The 15,447-nt window shown below is 38.0% G+C and overlaps 1 protein-coding gene across 5 annotated transcripts in view; it reads left to right on the top strand.

Moving 5' to 3' along the window:
• The window catches only part of dennd3a (DENN/MADD domain containing 3a), a 150,111-nt gene that overhangs the window by 61,260 nt on the left and 73,404 nt on the right, over positions 1-15,447 (top strand). For 3 of the 5 annotated variants that reach the window (XM_063058601.1, XM_063058611.1, XM_063058591.1), the window contains exons 3-8: positions 409-691; positions 1,377-1,492; positions 3,974-4,110; positions 6,491-6,602; positions 11,194-11,313; positions 12,533-12,703. In XM_063058601.1, the coding sequence (XP_062914671.1) occupies positions 409-691; positions 1,377-1,492; positions 3,974-4,110; positions 6,491-6,602; positions 11,194-11,313; positions 12,533-12,703 (939 nt within the window). The remainder of the gene's footprint in view (positions 1-408; positions 692-1,376; positions 1,493-3,973; positions 4,111-6,490; positions 6,603-11,193; positions 11,314-12,532; positions 12,704-15,447) is intronic. The other 2 variants (XM_063058629.1, XM_063058622.1) reach the window with 1 other exon arrangement.

The raw sequence follows: 15,447 nt of genomic DNA, 5'->3' as shown, positions 1-15,447 counted from the left end.
AAATGTGTTCATCAACTTCCTTGGTGCCTAATTACATCCTTTTCTCAGTTTATTTCCTTTTAGCAAAGTGAGCTGTTTTGGTCATGTAAAATTTATTTGTGAAGTGTACTAGGGAAATTTTTAAGAAATATGTTTTTCTATAATTGGAAAAAACCCCAAATCTAGGTTCTTACTGACTCGAGTTTACAATGATTTCAGATTAATTCTGATTTTTAAATTCAGCATCATATCTCCTGATGATTAATCTAGTAATCTATCTTGCCCTGTTGTAAATGTCAGTGCAAAGTACAAAATGATGACAATGCATTTATTTTATGTAATTTAATGTCAGCAGTGTTTATTGTCCTTTAATACTATCAGTGTGCTTTTATTTTACTTATATACATTAGTTTCTTTCTCTCTCTTCAGGCAATCAGTAAAGATAGTACTCGATCACATCACTATCTTACACCAGAGGTTCGATCTGTTCATGTTCCTCCATTTGTTACTAAAGAGGACAATCGGTCTAGTCATTTTGAAGGGCATTTTACAAGATCTTCAAGACGCCATTCATTTAGAAAGAGAAAGGAATTCAAGCACACAAATCCTGCCACAAGCAAAGCAAATGCAGGTCACAAAGAGCCACAGAGTGAGGAATTTAGCATTCCAAATGAGGTAGATCTCCAAGGACTACCTCAGCTGTGTTTCCCAGGTAAGTTATTTATATTTGAAGATTATATTTATTCTCCTGAGTTCCTTGCTTGGAATTCCAACCCAAAACATGTGGCATGCATTGTCCATGTGCTTGCATGCCTTAAGGCTTTACATTGCTTCCACCTCAATTTTACGTTCAAGTTATTATCATTGGCACAAATACTCGGTATAAATGTCTTGAAAATTAGCTTTTTGCAACATAGTACATTGCAGCTATTTATTCTACAGTTATGACAAAGTTAATTTATTGTTAAAGGTTAAGTAGAGTTTCTGTTGTCCCCATACTATTATAGTTGTGGTCTTCCATACAACCTTGCCCAGGCCTACGCCCTGGAGAGTGAAGACTTTCCAGGCGCAGATCCATGGTCTCGCAAGACTAACGGATGCCTTTAAATAATAATTGGCAATCACGTGGGCGTGAACTAAAAGATATGTTTCAGGAAGATGACAAATGGTCCGTGTTGTGCTCCTGATGGAAAAGCTTGAATGCATACTATACTTTGTAACAATTTGAGCTAAAATGGGGCAACAGAATCCACGTAGTGAAGCGATGATTATTTTGAAAAATGTGAAAGCATTGTTTGTTTGCAAATTAATGGCAGTTTTTACGCAGATTTTACAAATGTGTGTGTATGTTGTTTAACACATCTTCCCAAGAATTCTTCCTGCACAATAATTTATAGGAGGACTGCAAATAGAAACTGAAGCAAAGGAGGACCACTATCATTTCTTGGTGTTCACAGATGTTTTTGGAACAAGGACCTATGGTGTGGTAGTGCAATTCTACAGGCATATTCAGGTACATAAAAATGCATTTTTATGCCACTTGTAGATTGCCAGAGGAACTATGTTTTGCAAGTTGTCTTAATTAGGCTATTTCTTAATGTATGTACATGTTTATAGTCAGTGCTTTTCTCTAAATAATATGCAAGGTGGAATTATTTCTTCATGGAGAAATGGAAATTATTGTAGACATTGATTCTCTATGTGCTATCTGAAATGCTGAGTATTTCCGCCATTCTCTGTTGTTCTTTTAGATTTCCAGTATCCTGCAGTATTTTGTTTGTATTTTTTTGTCTGTTTAACTAATCTTGGATGCTAATCATGTTAAGTAGGAAATTGTTGGATTTTGGTGAGGGTTTGTGGGAAGATGAAGAAGTATGGCAAGCTATTCCTCTGTGCATAAGGAACTGATGTAACTTCCCTTTTCTTGTAAATGAAAGTGGAAAAAAAACAAGTGTTACAAAATGTGTTAGATTGCCAACTTTGGAAATTGAAAAGCTATTAATTAGATGAAGTACCATGCCCTTTCCCCACACCCGTTTTTTAAAGATTTTTATACATTTCATTGTTTTTTTTCTTTGTTCTAATTTCATTTCGAACTACAGTTACCACAGAAAACTCAACTCTGGTTTTTAAAACTTACCAAAATCCTTTTATCATAGCTTTTATCATATTTTTGCAATTTTTTTTCTGCAAAATTTCCAGGTAAACTCCTTAGCCAGCCTCCACACTTTAAATCTTAACACTTTTTTAAATGATTTATCTTTATTTTAATATTTTCTAGTTATCAACTTCTTTATCATCAAGGGTGATTTATAAAAACTCATAATTTTGAACATTTGTTTGCAATCGCCTCAGCTCTTCTAATTGTATTTTTAATCCTCTTTATTTTATTTAGTCTGCTTGGAGCCTCTATTTAATACCTTCAGAAAAGGTTTAGAGTTACCATTGTAGGTACTTCCAATACAAAGTTCACGAAGCTAATGTTTTGAAAAGTTGAGTGCCTGACTTAGATGATTTGAACATACTTAGGAAATGATTGCAGATTTAGAAAATCTCTTAAAGTGCTTCTTGTAAGGATAAAAAATGTAGCAGCTACTACTTTAGCAAGAAGAGCATGTGAAACAAAAGTGATTGATCTGGAGTGTTATTATTATTGATCTATGAAATTTGGAGTTATCCCATTTTCTCAGTGTGCACATTTCAAGCTCACTCACTTTGCAATTGTTAATTTACACACACCAATTTATTTCTTTTACATATAAACCACTTTCTGGAAGATGGTGCCTGTGTACATGGTCAACATCTTCTGGATAGATCATGAAACCATATATTACACTTGCTTGGTCATTTAAGTTTGTTTATCGTCTTGACTGTGATTCTGAAACCGCTGGAGCCTGTGATTTGCAGTTTGAAGAGCGTTTGGGTGTTCCAGCGCTCTGCAGTGTCCGAGAGGATTCTAGGAGACGAGCAGTGTGTGCGACTCTCATGGCGACAGGACCGCGGGACAGGGCGCAAGCCAAGTTCAACTCTATTTTGCCGATTAAAGCTTCCATAGTTTGCCAATTAAAGCGACAAGGGAGAATGAAACATTGAGGCGAATGCGGAAGGTGAGCGCCAGCTGCTGGAGAGGGGCGAGCCTGCCGCTGTGCCCGGAGAATGTTACCCCTGTTTTCTCTGTTTTGAACATGGAATTGGACTATGGATTTTTTTTTCAGACTTATAGTTTTCTATATTCAGTGTTTTTTGCCTGATCTTTGTGGATTTGGGAGTCGATGTGCCTGTTCTGATTTTGTTCATTTTTTTTTGTGCGGGCAAGGGTGAGGTGATTTAGGCATTGATGATCATGCTGTCGTTCTTTCCTTTCTTGGTTTCATGGCTATCTGAAGGACAAGAATTGAAGAATTTCAGAATTTTATATTTCGATAATAAATTAACCCTTGAACTAATGTATTTGGCTCTGGTCCAAGTGCTGGAGTATACATTTAACCACTAGCTCTGCTGTAAATTTTTATGACTTTATGAACTTTTGGTTACACCATTTTTATGCCTTGATATTTTCTTCTCTGATATTCTTCTCCCTGTATTTTAACTTACACATTGTAAGCATATAAATATAATCTTTAACAGTATAATATGAAGTCACACTCATCTTCTTTCCTTTGTACTGAACTGTCATGTGTCTTTGACCCTTCCATATCTTTGTTTCCACATTTCTCTTCTTAGGCTTTCTTTTACATAGATCAAAGCTTCTTGTTGTGAGTCCTATTTTATTCAGTTTGTTGCTTCTGGAGAAATTATCAGAAGGCTCTTTGTAAATTAATATTATGGGCATGAAATGCTTTTATCTTTTGATTTCTGTAAATGGAAGTTACAACATTCTGATATGGGTTGGTAGGTTATTCAGTTTATAAATTCAGAGTTATAATTTTGTTGCAAAATAAACATTTTATTGCTGATATCCACTTTAAAATTAACAATACCTTGTAATTTGCAGGAAGAAAATAGTTTCCAATATGGACTAGCAAATTTGAATATGCACAAACCAAAGTTACCCAATTTCTATGCTCCCTTCAGTGTCTGTGTAATATCCAAATTCCCTTATTATACAGCCTTTAAGGATTGCCTTTCCAGGTAAGCACGAGGAAATCGTTGCAATTTTATCTTGAAGTGAATTTGCATCGCTTTAACTGCTAGTTGCGTTACATGATTTTTGGTGGTTGTCCTGCAATACGCTCAAGTCAGTCAAACCTTGATTGAATGAAGTCAGTATCTGGCTCTGTTAGGTTATTCAAGACATCTGGAATTTGTGTCTTTTTCTTAACTACCTCCTTCAATAGAATGATTTAAGTTTTTTAAGAGTTATTATCCGCAACACGTACTTGTTCTCTGAATTTCTTGAACAATCTTGCATGGCTAGTGATAGAAAAAAAACTTGTAGCTTAAACTGAAGATTGATTCTGTTGTATTAGTTGCAGTGTTGAAGATGCTGAAAGTTTTTTTTTGTTACAGTCATAGTCATACAGCCAGAAAACAGGCCCTTTGGGCCACCTTGCCCATGCCAGCCATTATGTATTTATTAGTACTAATCCCATTTTTCCAGCCATGTGGTTTTGAGTGCTCATCAAAATGTCAAATTGTATGAGAGTATCTACCTCCATCACTCCTTATGGAAGTTTAAACTTCAACCACCTTATTTGCAGGGGAAAACAAAACAGCACCTTTTTCCCCATGGCGGAACTGACCAATACCAGAGGACATCTGTTTAAGGTGAATGGAGAAAAATTTAGGGGAGATGTCAGAGGTAGTATTTTTTTTTAAAACGCCAAGTAGGGGGTGCCTGGAATGCACTGCCAAGTATGATAGTGGAGGCTGATACAATAAGGGCACTTAAGAGACTCTTAGATAGGCACATGGATGCAAGAAAAATGAAGAGGTATGGGGTCCGTAGGAGGGAAGAGTTAAGTTGACCTCAGTGTAGATTTATACTAGTCGGCGCAACATTGTGGACCTAAAGTCCCATTCTGTGCTGTTCTATGTTCTGTGAATCTCTTTTTCATATTCTCTCTAGTGCCATCTCATTCCTCCTAGTGTAGGAACAAAAACCGCAAACTGTACTCCAGCTGGAGTACAGTGAACATGACAGGCCATCACTACAAAATGTGATGTGTCATTTAAAACAGAGGCACATTGAAATTCCTTGCCACAGATGAAGAATTTCTGGAATTCTTTTCTCTAGAGGGTGGTGAAAGCTGGAGCTTTAGAAGTATATGAACTGACTGTGCGTAGATGCTTATTGAATAATGAACAGAGGAGTGTGGAGAAATGGCACTACCAATGATCAGCTGTGATTATTTTAAATTATAAGGTGGACTTGAAAGTTCCGATAGCCTAGTCCTGCTCCTGTTTTCTTGTATGGTTGAATAGCCTACATGTGTCCCATAAATACCCTGATGTACCCTTTTAATGAAGGCAAGTATACTGCATGCCGTCTTGAGCACTTTTATCTATCTGTGCTGTTTCCTTCAGCGATATTTAAACAGATATGCTAAGGTTCTTCTGTCAGATTTTCCTCAGGTCCTGTGATATATTCTGATATCCTAGTTGTACATCCTCCAAAAGTATATCATCGCACACTTTTCAGGGTTAAATTATGTCTTCCGTTAAATTATTAGTTCATCAATATCATTCTGTAGCCAAGGCCTAGCCTTCAAATTTTCAATAACATCCTTAAATCTCGTGGCTGCTTTATTTTTTCACTTATAGATGGGTTCTAGTACATTTTGTGAAAGGCACACAAATTGTTTTAAGATGTGACTCCAGAATCTATGGATAGTTTCCAAGCAAAACACAAGTGTGGTTTCATTGTTATAATTGAATTATTTAAGGAGGGTACAATATTATGTGGGACATTTATCTCTAAATATTCCCTGTAGGTGGTTCTGAGTTTTCTCCATAATTCATTAAGGAGCTTTGATTTTAATTATTTTTGATGGTGAAATAATGCCATATAGCTTTACAAGTAAGTCTTTGACTTAATGCAGAAATTGAAGTTGATGGTAATCATTTACCTTTTCTCTGCTCCTGAAATTGTGTAACTGGATACTTCGGAGAGCTTCAAATTTTCATACATCAGACTAGCAGTAGAATTGGTAGATGTGGCTAGGCACAAATGCTGTCCTAATGGCCTGGCTTGCTATGGCAAATATGGAATAATTTCTTTCTTAGGCATAATTGGTAGTGAAGAGTTAGAAGGTGATCAGTTGGCTCGTGCAAAGCAGAGCCCCTGCCTACTCTTGTAAGCTGCATGGGTTAGTTGATTTTACTGGTAAGAAAAGCCAGGAAATGAGTCCTAGAAATATAGGACTAGAATAAGAAACAGTTCTAATAACTAAAAATAAGTAGTTTTAGTTTTTCAAAATCAAGAAGCATCTTGTTATTTTACATTTTTAATAGAAGTTAGGAACTGCATTGTCTTATATATTGTGCTTACAAGATTTGTGATCTCTTTTAGTCTGATGGTGCATATGAAATCATGTCAAGAGCTGGATTTTGATCATAGAGTGAGACAATTTGCAGCAAAATTAGCTTTGGTGCCCAGTCCACCACCTGGAATGCTCCATTTGGTAAGACATTGTGCCTTCATCATAAGAACATAGAAACATTGGAGCACTTAGCCCTTTGATACCATTCCACACTTTGATAACTGATTCTTTATCAGAGCACCTTATTCCTGTTTCACTCCCCTCCACAATCCTTGATGCCTTTGTGTTTGAGATCTTCTATTTCTTCATTAAATGTATTTGGCAATCTGGACTCCAGTGTTCTGTGGAGGCTAGATTACCGAAGACATTTAAGGATTCACCACGCCTTGAAATTTCTCCTCATTCTGATCCTAAATGCCTTGCACTCTATATTGAGATTTTGACCCCTGGTTTATAATCTCCATCCGGTGGATACATCCACCATATATCTGCCTGACAAGCCCAGTCAATAATCATTATTACAAAATGTTGGAGGAACTTAGCAGTCCAGATAGCATCTATGGAAAAAAGTAAACAGTCGATGTTTCAGGCCGAGATCCGACATCAGGACTGGAAAGAAAGATGAGGTCAGAGTAAGAAGGTGGGGGGAGGGGAGGAAGAAGTACAAGGTAGCAGATGATGGGTGAAACCGGGAGAGGGGGAGGGCGTGAAGTGAAAAGCTGGGAAGTTGATTGGTGAAAGAGCTAAAGGGTTGGAGAAGGGGGAATCTGACAAGAGACCATGGAAGAAAGGGAAGGAGGAGGAACACCAAGGAGAAGTGATGGGCGGTTAAGAAAATAAAATAAGAGAGGAAAACAAGAATAGGGAATGGTGAAGGGGGGCAATTTGTGAAAGTTTGAGAAATCGATGTTCATGCAGTCAGATTGGAGGTGTTGAGCATAAAGTTTCCCTTTATGCTGATGATCTTTTATTTTTTATATCAAACCCGATTACCTCCTTGCCCTCAATGTTTTCCCTTCTTAATAAATTTAGTCAACTTTCTGGTTATAAACTTAATTTACATAAGAGTGAACTCTTTCCAGTTAATAGAGAAGCACAAGCTTTAGTATTCCATGACCTCCCTTTTAAAGTAGTTAACAATCAATTCACTTATCTTGGTATTACGGTAACAAGGAACTTCAAGAATCTTTTTCGAGAAAATTTTACCAATCTTCTAAATTCTACAAAACAGAGTTTGACACTGTGGCCACCCTTGTCTATGTCTCTTGTAGGTCATATTAATGTTATTAAAATGTATATCCTTCCTAAATTTTTGTATCTATTTCAGTCTTTACCTATTTTTATTTCTAAAACTTTTTTCGATGGGTTAGCTTCTATTATTTTGTCTTATCTATGGAAGGGTAAACGCCCTAGACTTAATAATGCTCATCTTCAAAAATCTAAAAAGGAAAGTGGTATGGCCTTGCCTAATTTTCATTTATATTATTGGGCAGCCAATATTCGTTGTCTTATTTTTTGGTCTTTCTTCCATAATAAGTCTGACTGCCCAAAACATGTGGCAATGGAGTTGAACTCTACTGAGGATCTTTCAATTTCTGCACTTCTCGGTTCCGCACTTCCTTGTCATTTCCCTAGACTTATTGATAATCCTCTTATCAGACATACTTTAAGAATATGGACTCAGTTCAGAAAATTTAATGGTCTTGATGGTTTTTCTCTCTCTAGCCCTATTTTACACAATCATCTTTTCCTACCTTCTATGTGGGATTCAACATTTTATGACTGATATAGAAAGGGTATTAGGCGCTTTGAAGATCTTTTCATAGATAATCGTTTTGCAACTTTTCAACAACTGTCTGTAAAGTTTAATCTACTTAATACTCATTTCTTTAGATATCTTCAAATTAGACATTTCATTAACCCTTTGATAGCAAACTTTCCTGAGATGCCTGAGAAAAATGTTCTGGACTTGTTTCTTTGTATCAATCCATTGGGTAAAGGTTTAATAGCTGCTATTCGGGATAAGTTAGTGATTTTTGAGGCGTGCCCCTTTCGATAAAATTAGAACTGCCTGGGAACAAGATCTAAATATCTCCTTATCTGATGCGGTTTGAGATTCAATTCTTAAGTCAGTCAACTCAACCTCTCTATGTGCTCGCCACTGCCTCTTGCAGTTTAAGTTTGTACACAGGGCTCATATGTCTAAAACTAAATTATCGCAGTTTTATCCTGACATTAGTCCTGTCTGTGATGTGTAAAGGGGCTGAGGCTTCCCTTATTCATATGTACTAGGCCTGTCCTAGTCTAGAGAAATTCTGGAGAGAAGGTTTTTCAACCCTATCTCATATTCTTAATTACTGGTTTGAACCTAACCCTCTGGTTGCTCTTTTTGGCACCTTGGGTGAAGTAAATATGAACTTGAATCCGACTAAATGTCGAACATTATCTTTTGCCTCTCTCTTGGCTGGATGGTTGGTTCTTCTTAGGTGGAAAGGTGCTTCCCCACCCACTCACACTTAATGGTTTAGTGATGTTATGGCCTGTTTAGACCTCGAAAAGATTAATTATTCACTCCTTAATTTGGACATAATGTTTCATAAGGTGTGGGGACCTTTTCTTGAATATTTTCATAACTCTTCTGTAGGTTAAGTTTATCCTTTTCTGTATGCTGCAATCCCTTACTTTCAGCTTTTTTTGTATGTTATACAGGTTTTTTGTTGTGAATTACATTATACTTTTGGTAGTCGGCATTATACTTTTTTCCTATATATATATTTACAGTTCTCTGGGGTTGAATGCGCCAATTAATTTTTTTTCTTTTATATGCAGAAATGGTTGGCCTGGGTTTTTTTTTCAGTGGGCGGTTGGAGTGGATACTAATTTTATATAATTCTCTTTTGGGTGCTTTTTCTTATTGTTAGAATTACATATTGGATTGTTTTGCACTGTATAAATCTCCATTTTGTTGTTGGGTTTTTTTCTGTAGTTTCACTGTAGTTTTAAAAATAATTTTAAAAAAACGATTGGAATATCTTATCCAAGTGGAATATAAGATGTTGCTCCTGCAACCTCATTGCAGCAGACATGACAGAATGGGATGGGAGGTAGAATTGAAATGGGTGGCTACCAGGAGATCCAGCTTTTTCTGATGGAGTGATCTCCCAGTCTACATTGGGTCTCACCAATATATAGGAGGTCACACTGGGAGCACTGGATAGAGTAGATGACTCCAACAGACTTGCAGGTGAAGTGTCACCTCACCTGGAAGGACAGTTTGGAGCCCTGAATGGTAGCAAGGGAGGAGTTTCAGGGGCTGATGTGGCACTTGGTTCTGCTTGAAACGATAAGTACCATGAGGGAGATCAGTAGGAAGGGTCAAGTGGACAAAGGAGTCGCGTAGAGCGATCCCCATGGAAAGTGGAGAGCCGGGGGCAGGGAAGGGTGCGCTTGGCGGTGGGATCCCATTGGAGACAGCAGAAGTTATGGAGAATTATGTGCTGGACATGGAGTGGGGTGGTAGGTGAGGACAAGGAACCCTATCCCTAGTGGGGTGGCAGGAGGATGGGGTGAGGGGAGACATATGCAGAATGGAAGAGATGCAGGTGAGGGCAGCGTTGATGGTGGAGGAAGGCCCTTTCTTTGAAGAAGGAGGACATCTCAGTAGTACTGGAATGAAAAACTTCATCCTGAAAGCAGGTGTGGCAGAGACAGAAGAACTGAGAGAAGGGGATTGCATTTTTACAACTGACAAGGTGGGAATAAGTATAGTTGAGGTAGCTGTAAGAATAATGGGTTTATAAAAGATAACAGTAGATAGACCATCTCCTGAGGTGGTCGAGAGATCGAGAAAGGGGAGGGAAGTGTTGGAAATTAAATTTGGAGGCAAAGTTGATGAAGTCGGTGAGCTCAGGTGGGTGCAGGAAGTAGCACCAATGCAGTTGTCGATGTAGCGTAGGAAGGGTTGAGCAATACCGGTGTAGGCTTGGAACATAGACTGTTTCATGTAGCCGACAGAAAGGCAGGCATAGCTGGAACCCATGCAAGTGCCCATGGCTACAGCTTTAGTTTGAAGGAAGTGGGAGGAACTGAAGGAAAAATTATTGAGGGCGATAACTTTTTCTGCCAGACAGGAGAGTGGTGGAGGGGAACTGGTTGCATCTGTTGTCTAGAAAGAAGCAGAGAGCTTTAAGGCCCTCCTGAAGGGGGATGGAGAGACTGGATATCTATAGTGAAAATGAGACGATCAGGGCCAGAGAATTTGGTCATTGAAAAGATTAAGAGTGTGCGAAGTGTAACAGATGTAGGTTGGAGGGGGGGGGGGAGGTCAATAAAAAAGTTGAGTTATGCATATATAATTTCAGTGGGACAGGTGCAAGCAGAAACAATGGGTCTACCTCAACAGCAGATGTAAAGATGCCTGCATTTGGCCCATATCCCTCTAAAACCTTTTTGACTGTGAACCTTTCCAAATGTGTATCAATTGCTGTCATTGTACCCAGCTCTCATAGCTTGTTCCGTATACTGCCCTGTGTGTGAGTGATATAAATACAAATTCTTTGTTTCCATTAACTCATGGTCTGACAGCATTCTATATTAATGAATCTTTTCATTTTATAGGTACATTTGCCATGTTCACCTTCTTCCTTTACTGTTGATTCAGAATGCCATATTTCATTTTTTTGACCAATTGAAATACGTTTTCGAATTGGAAGTTTTTTATTTTTTCTCTCAGGTATTTAACATGAATCCTCTGATGGTTGTGTTGCCTTCAAGGGAAGGTCCTCATTATCCAGTAGCAGATCTAGATCTTCATATCCCTTTTCTTTGCTTCAAGCCAAAATGTATCCTGCAGGTAATTAGTTTGGTTTTATCATTATAATTATATATAATTTCAATCTTTAAGTATTTATCCACTTGTATTTCTTTGATCTTACCTTCTATTTATTTATTTTTTGTCTTTTCCTTTCTATCCCATTTCCTCAATGTAGTGTAGCAAGACGGACTCCATCAGTACCTGCTAAATTGTTTCTTTTTGGAAGATGTGATTGATCATTGCAGTAAAGGGTGCTTAGAAAGGATTTATATTAATGTTGAAGCTACTGAATTTTCAAAATGCAAAGGAAGTACCATTGGCATTGTGGCTAAGAAATATATTGTTGCAGGATATAAATGACGTGTAATTGAATGGTCTGATTAATTAGAAGAATATTTTGTAGGGTACATTTGGGATTGCTTCTTTGAGCAGTAGGTAACCGAACCAACCTGGAAACAAGCTATTTTAGCTCAAAGTTGAAAGTAAATTTATTATCCAAGTACATATATGTTACCATATACTACCCTGAAATTCATTTTCTTGCACGTATTCACAGCAGAACAAAGAAATATAGTAGAATTAGTGGAAGCACTACACACAAGTAATGACTGACAAACAGCCAATGTACAAAAGAAGACAAGCTCTGCAAATGCATTCAAAAAACATGTGAATAATAAGGAAGATTAATTAGATATTTTGTGGCCAAAGTTACCCTTAGAGGTATTGGTCATAATATTCAAAAGTTCAAAGTACGTCTGCAGAGATTTGTCCTCCCATAGGCAGCCATGAAACAAAAAAAACACCATGGAGCCTGTTCAAGAAAACATTAAACACCCAGCAAAAAAAGAACAAATTGCGCAAATGGCAGAAAACGAACAAACAACGCATAGAATATCAAACATCAAACAATGAGTCCAGTGGTATTCAGTTTAGTTCAGTTCAGCACCGTGCCACTAGCCCACCAGCAGGCCACAGAGCTATTTTTTGCCGAAGCGCCCCACTCACATTGATCACCCCAATCAAATCATTTAAAAACAGCAAAAAAAAGAGTAATCAGAATCCAGAAACACATGCAACATGAGCCACAAAGTCCCCCAAAATGGGTCCAGAACCTTGCTGATCAATCCTTACAGCGTGGATCCAAGGACCCCTGCACTTTCCTCTGACAGCAGCTAGCAAGGAGAGGAAGATCAGTCAAATGCAGGCAAACGGCCAAAAACACCCACCTGTCCTCCACTCTCGTTCTTGTTGATTTCAGCCTTGCTCGACACCTCAACGGGAGAGAAGCAAAGAAGTCGATCATGGACTTGTGTCCATTTCCAGGCTGTCAGGCCTCCTGGTTGCAGTCTCCACTCCAAATCTCATCAGCTCCCTTGGAGACAGCAGAGCACCAGATTGCTCAATCGACCCAAAAACACACCACCAAAATGTGAGTCATAGGTTCCATTCGCACACAGCTGAGTAGTAGAATCATATTTGAAAGAAGAAATAAAAGAAGTAGTTTCATGAACTGTCTGCAGGATATCGCCTTTGATCTCTTGAAGAATAATATTACAGATTTCCAGATGCAGGAACACCATAGGCAATGTCTTCAACTTAAACAAGGGCAAATGTAAAGGTATGAAGACGGAATTTTCAAAGGTGAACTAGAAAAATAGTGAAGAGACTAGTCAGCAAGTGACCAGTACTAGATCTTCAAATAACCAGTCCATGAAGATCAGCAGAAATTCACCCAATTTAGATATAGGAATTCCATGAGAGAGGGAAAAAAAAACATAATGTGTGGTTAACAAAGGAAATCAAGGATAATGCTAAGATGAAAAAGCATAATAATACGGTGTTACAGTAGCGAAGAGGTTAGGGCGATACTATTACAGTTGGAGCTCATTTCCAGTATCCTCTGTAAGAAGTTTGTACGGCAATCCTCGGAGTGCGTGACTTTCCTCTGGGTGCTCCGGTATCCTCCTACATTCCAAAGACGTAGGTTAGTCAGTCATTATAATTTGTCTTGTGATTAGGCTAGCGTTAAATAAGTGGGCTAATGGTTGGTGCGGCTTGTTGGACCAGAACAGCCTGGTCGTGCTGTATCTCTAAATAAAATAAAGTGGTGGTAGCTGGTGGATAGAAATCTGGGAAGTTTTTAGGATGGCAAGTTTTTATTGAGGACCAAAAAAGCTCTAGGAACAGAGAAAAAATATTTTGAGAGAAAACTTGTGTTAGCAAAACAAACAGTTAAAGTTTCTCTGGACATATAAATAGCAAGAAGATGGCTAAGGTAAGTGTGGGACTTCCACAGAACAAGGCTGGTGAACTATAAATAGAAAAAAAAGAAGTGACAGATTTACTAAATTGATGTTTTGCATAGCCTTTGATGTGGAGTGTACTGTAAGGATAACAGATGAGTTAATTTTAAATAAAGAGGAGGAACCTCTTTAAAAATCTCAATCACTAGGGATAGAGTATTAAAGAAACTGATAAGGCTAAAGTCTGATGAATTGCTGAGATCTGATGGCTTTAAATGATGGCTTTTAATCTGAGGGTTTTAACTGAAGTGCCTGCAAAGCAAAGCACTGGTTGAAAATTTTCAAACTTACTAAATTCTAGGAGGGTGTCAAAAATTAGAAAATGGCCAATGCAACTCTTTTGTACGAAAATGGAGGAAGATAGAAGACAGGGTACTATAGACCAGCGAGTTTAACATCTATTATTGGCAAGATGCTGGAGACAACGATCAGAGTGGAAATAACTAATCATTTAGGAAAGCTGAATATTATCAAACCAGGTCAGCATGCACCACTGTAGTGTAGTGGTTATTGCAATGCTATTACAGCTCAGAGCATTCTGAAGTTCGGAGTTCAATTCTGGTGCCGTTCTGTAGGAAGTCTCTGTGGAATGCCAGGTAGGTTAATTGGTCATTGTAAATTGTCCTGTGATTAGGTTATGATTAATCGGGTTTGCTGGGGTGGCATGGCTTGAAGGGTTGGAAGAGTCTACTCCACACTGTATTGATAAATAAATTAATTAAAATATAGATGAAGTTGAATTTGTTGTCAGATCAGCCATGATCTTTTAAAATGGTGGAGCAGGCTCAATGGGCCAGATGGCTCACTCTTTCTCCTATTTCTTATCTTCTTAGGTTAAATTTGCATGAGTTATTTGAAGTTATAATGGAAAAATTGATTGTGGGGAACCTATAGGCGTAATGTATTTAGATTCCCAAAATACATTTGGCAAGGTTCTTCATAAGGAGAACGGTGCATAAATTAAAAGCTCAGGGCACTGGAAGTTGTGTGTTAGCATGGATTGAAAACTGGCAGTTTCATGGAAAAAGAAGACTTTGAATAGGCAGGTATCTTTCAGACTGGAGGGTTGTGACTAGTGGAGTATCCTTGGGATTGGTTCATGGCCCTCAATTGTTTACTATTTATGTTAATAATCTTGGAAGGACAAACTATCTGGAGAAGCAGGTTGTGATGAGGACTTTGAGGTTCTATAACAAGAAATAGATTAATCAAGTGATTGTGTGAAAATATAGCAAATGCAGAAATGTGGGGTCATGCATTTGGATAAGAGGAAGAAAGAAGTGGATTATTTAAATAGAGAGAGAGAGCGCAAATAAGTAAGTTTTGGAGAGATCTAGATTCAAAAGCTCCCTTTGTAATTGGATCCTTCACATCCTGATTAACAAACCACAGTCAGGAAGGATAGGCAGGAATTCTTCTGCAATGATTATCTTCAACATTGGTGCCCCACAAGGCCCCATACGCTACTACCCATACATTCATGACTACTGGCTAGATTTTGTTCTATTTCCATCCACAAGTTTTCAGTTCATACCTACGTTGTTGCTGTTTCTGAAATAACTGAGCCAGAGTACAAAAGGGAGATAGCGAGCCTGGTGACATGGTGTCATGACAGAAACCTTTCTCTCAATGACATTCCCTTCAGGAAGGGGGACAGTGCACATGCTCCTGTTTACATCAACAATGTTAAGGTCATGGGATTTGAGAGCTTCAGGTTCTTGTGTGTGATCTAACTACTTTGATATCATGACCAAGAAAGCTCACCAATGTCTCTACTTCCTCAAGAGGCTAAAGAAATTTGGCATGTCCCTTTTGACAGGTTCCAATTTTTATCAATGCATTGTAGAAAGCATTCTGTTTAGATGCATAA

The sequence above is a fragment of the Mobula hypostoma genome, chromosome 1 (assembly GCF_963921235.1).
Source record: "Mobula hypostoma chromosome 1, sMobHyp1.1, whole genome shotgun sequence".
In the NCBI taxonomy this organism is placed as follows: Eukaryota; Metazoa; Chordata; class Chondrichthyes; order Myliobatiformes; family Myliobatidae; genus Mobula; species Mobula hypostoma.
Note: the sequence above shows the minus strand (reverse complement) of the source record. Positions and strands in the feature narration are given on the sequence as shown.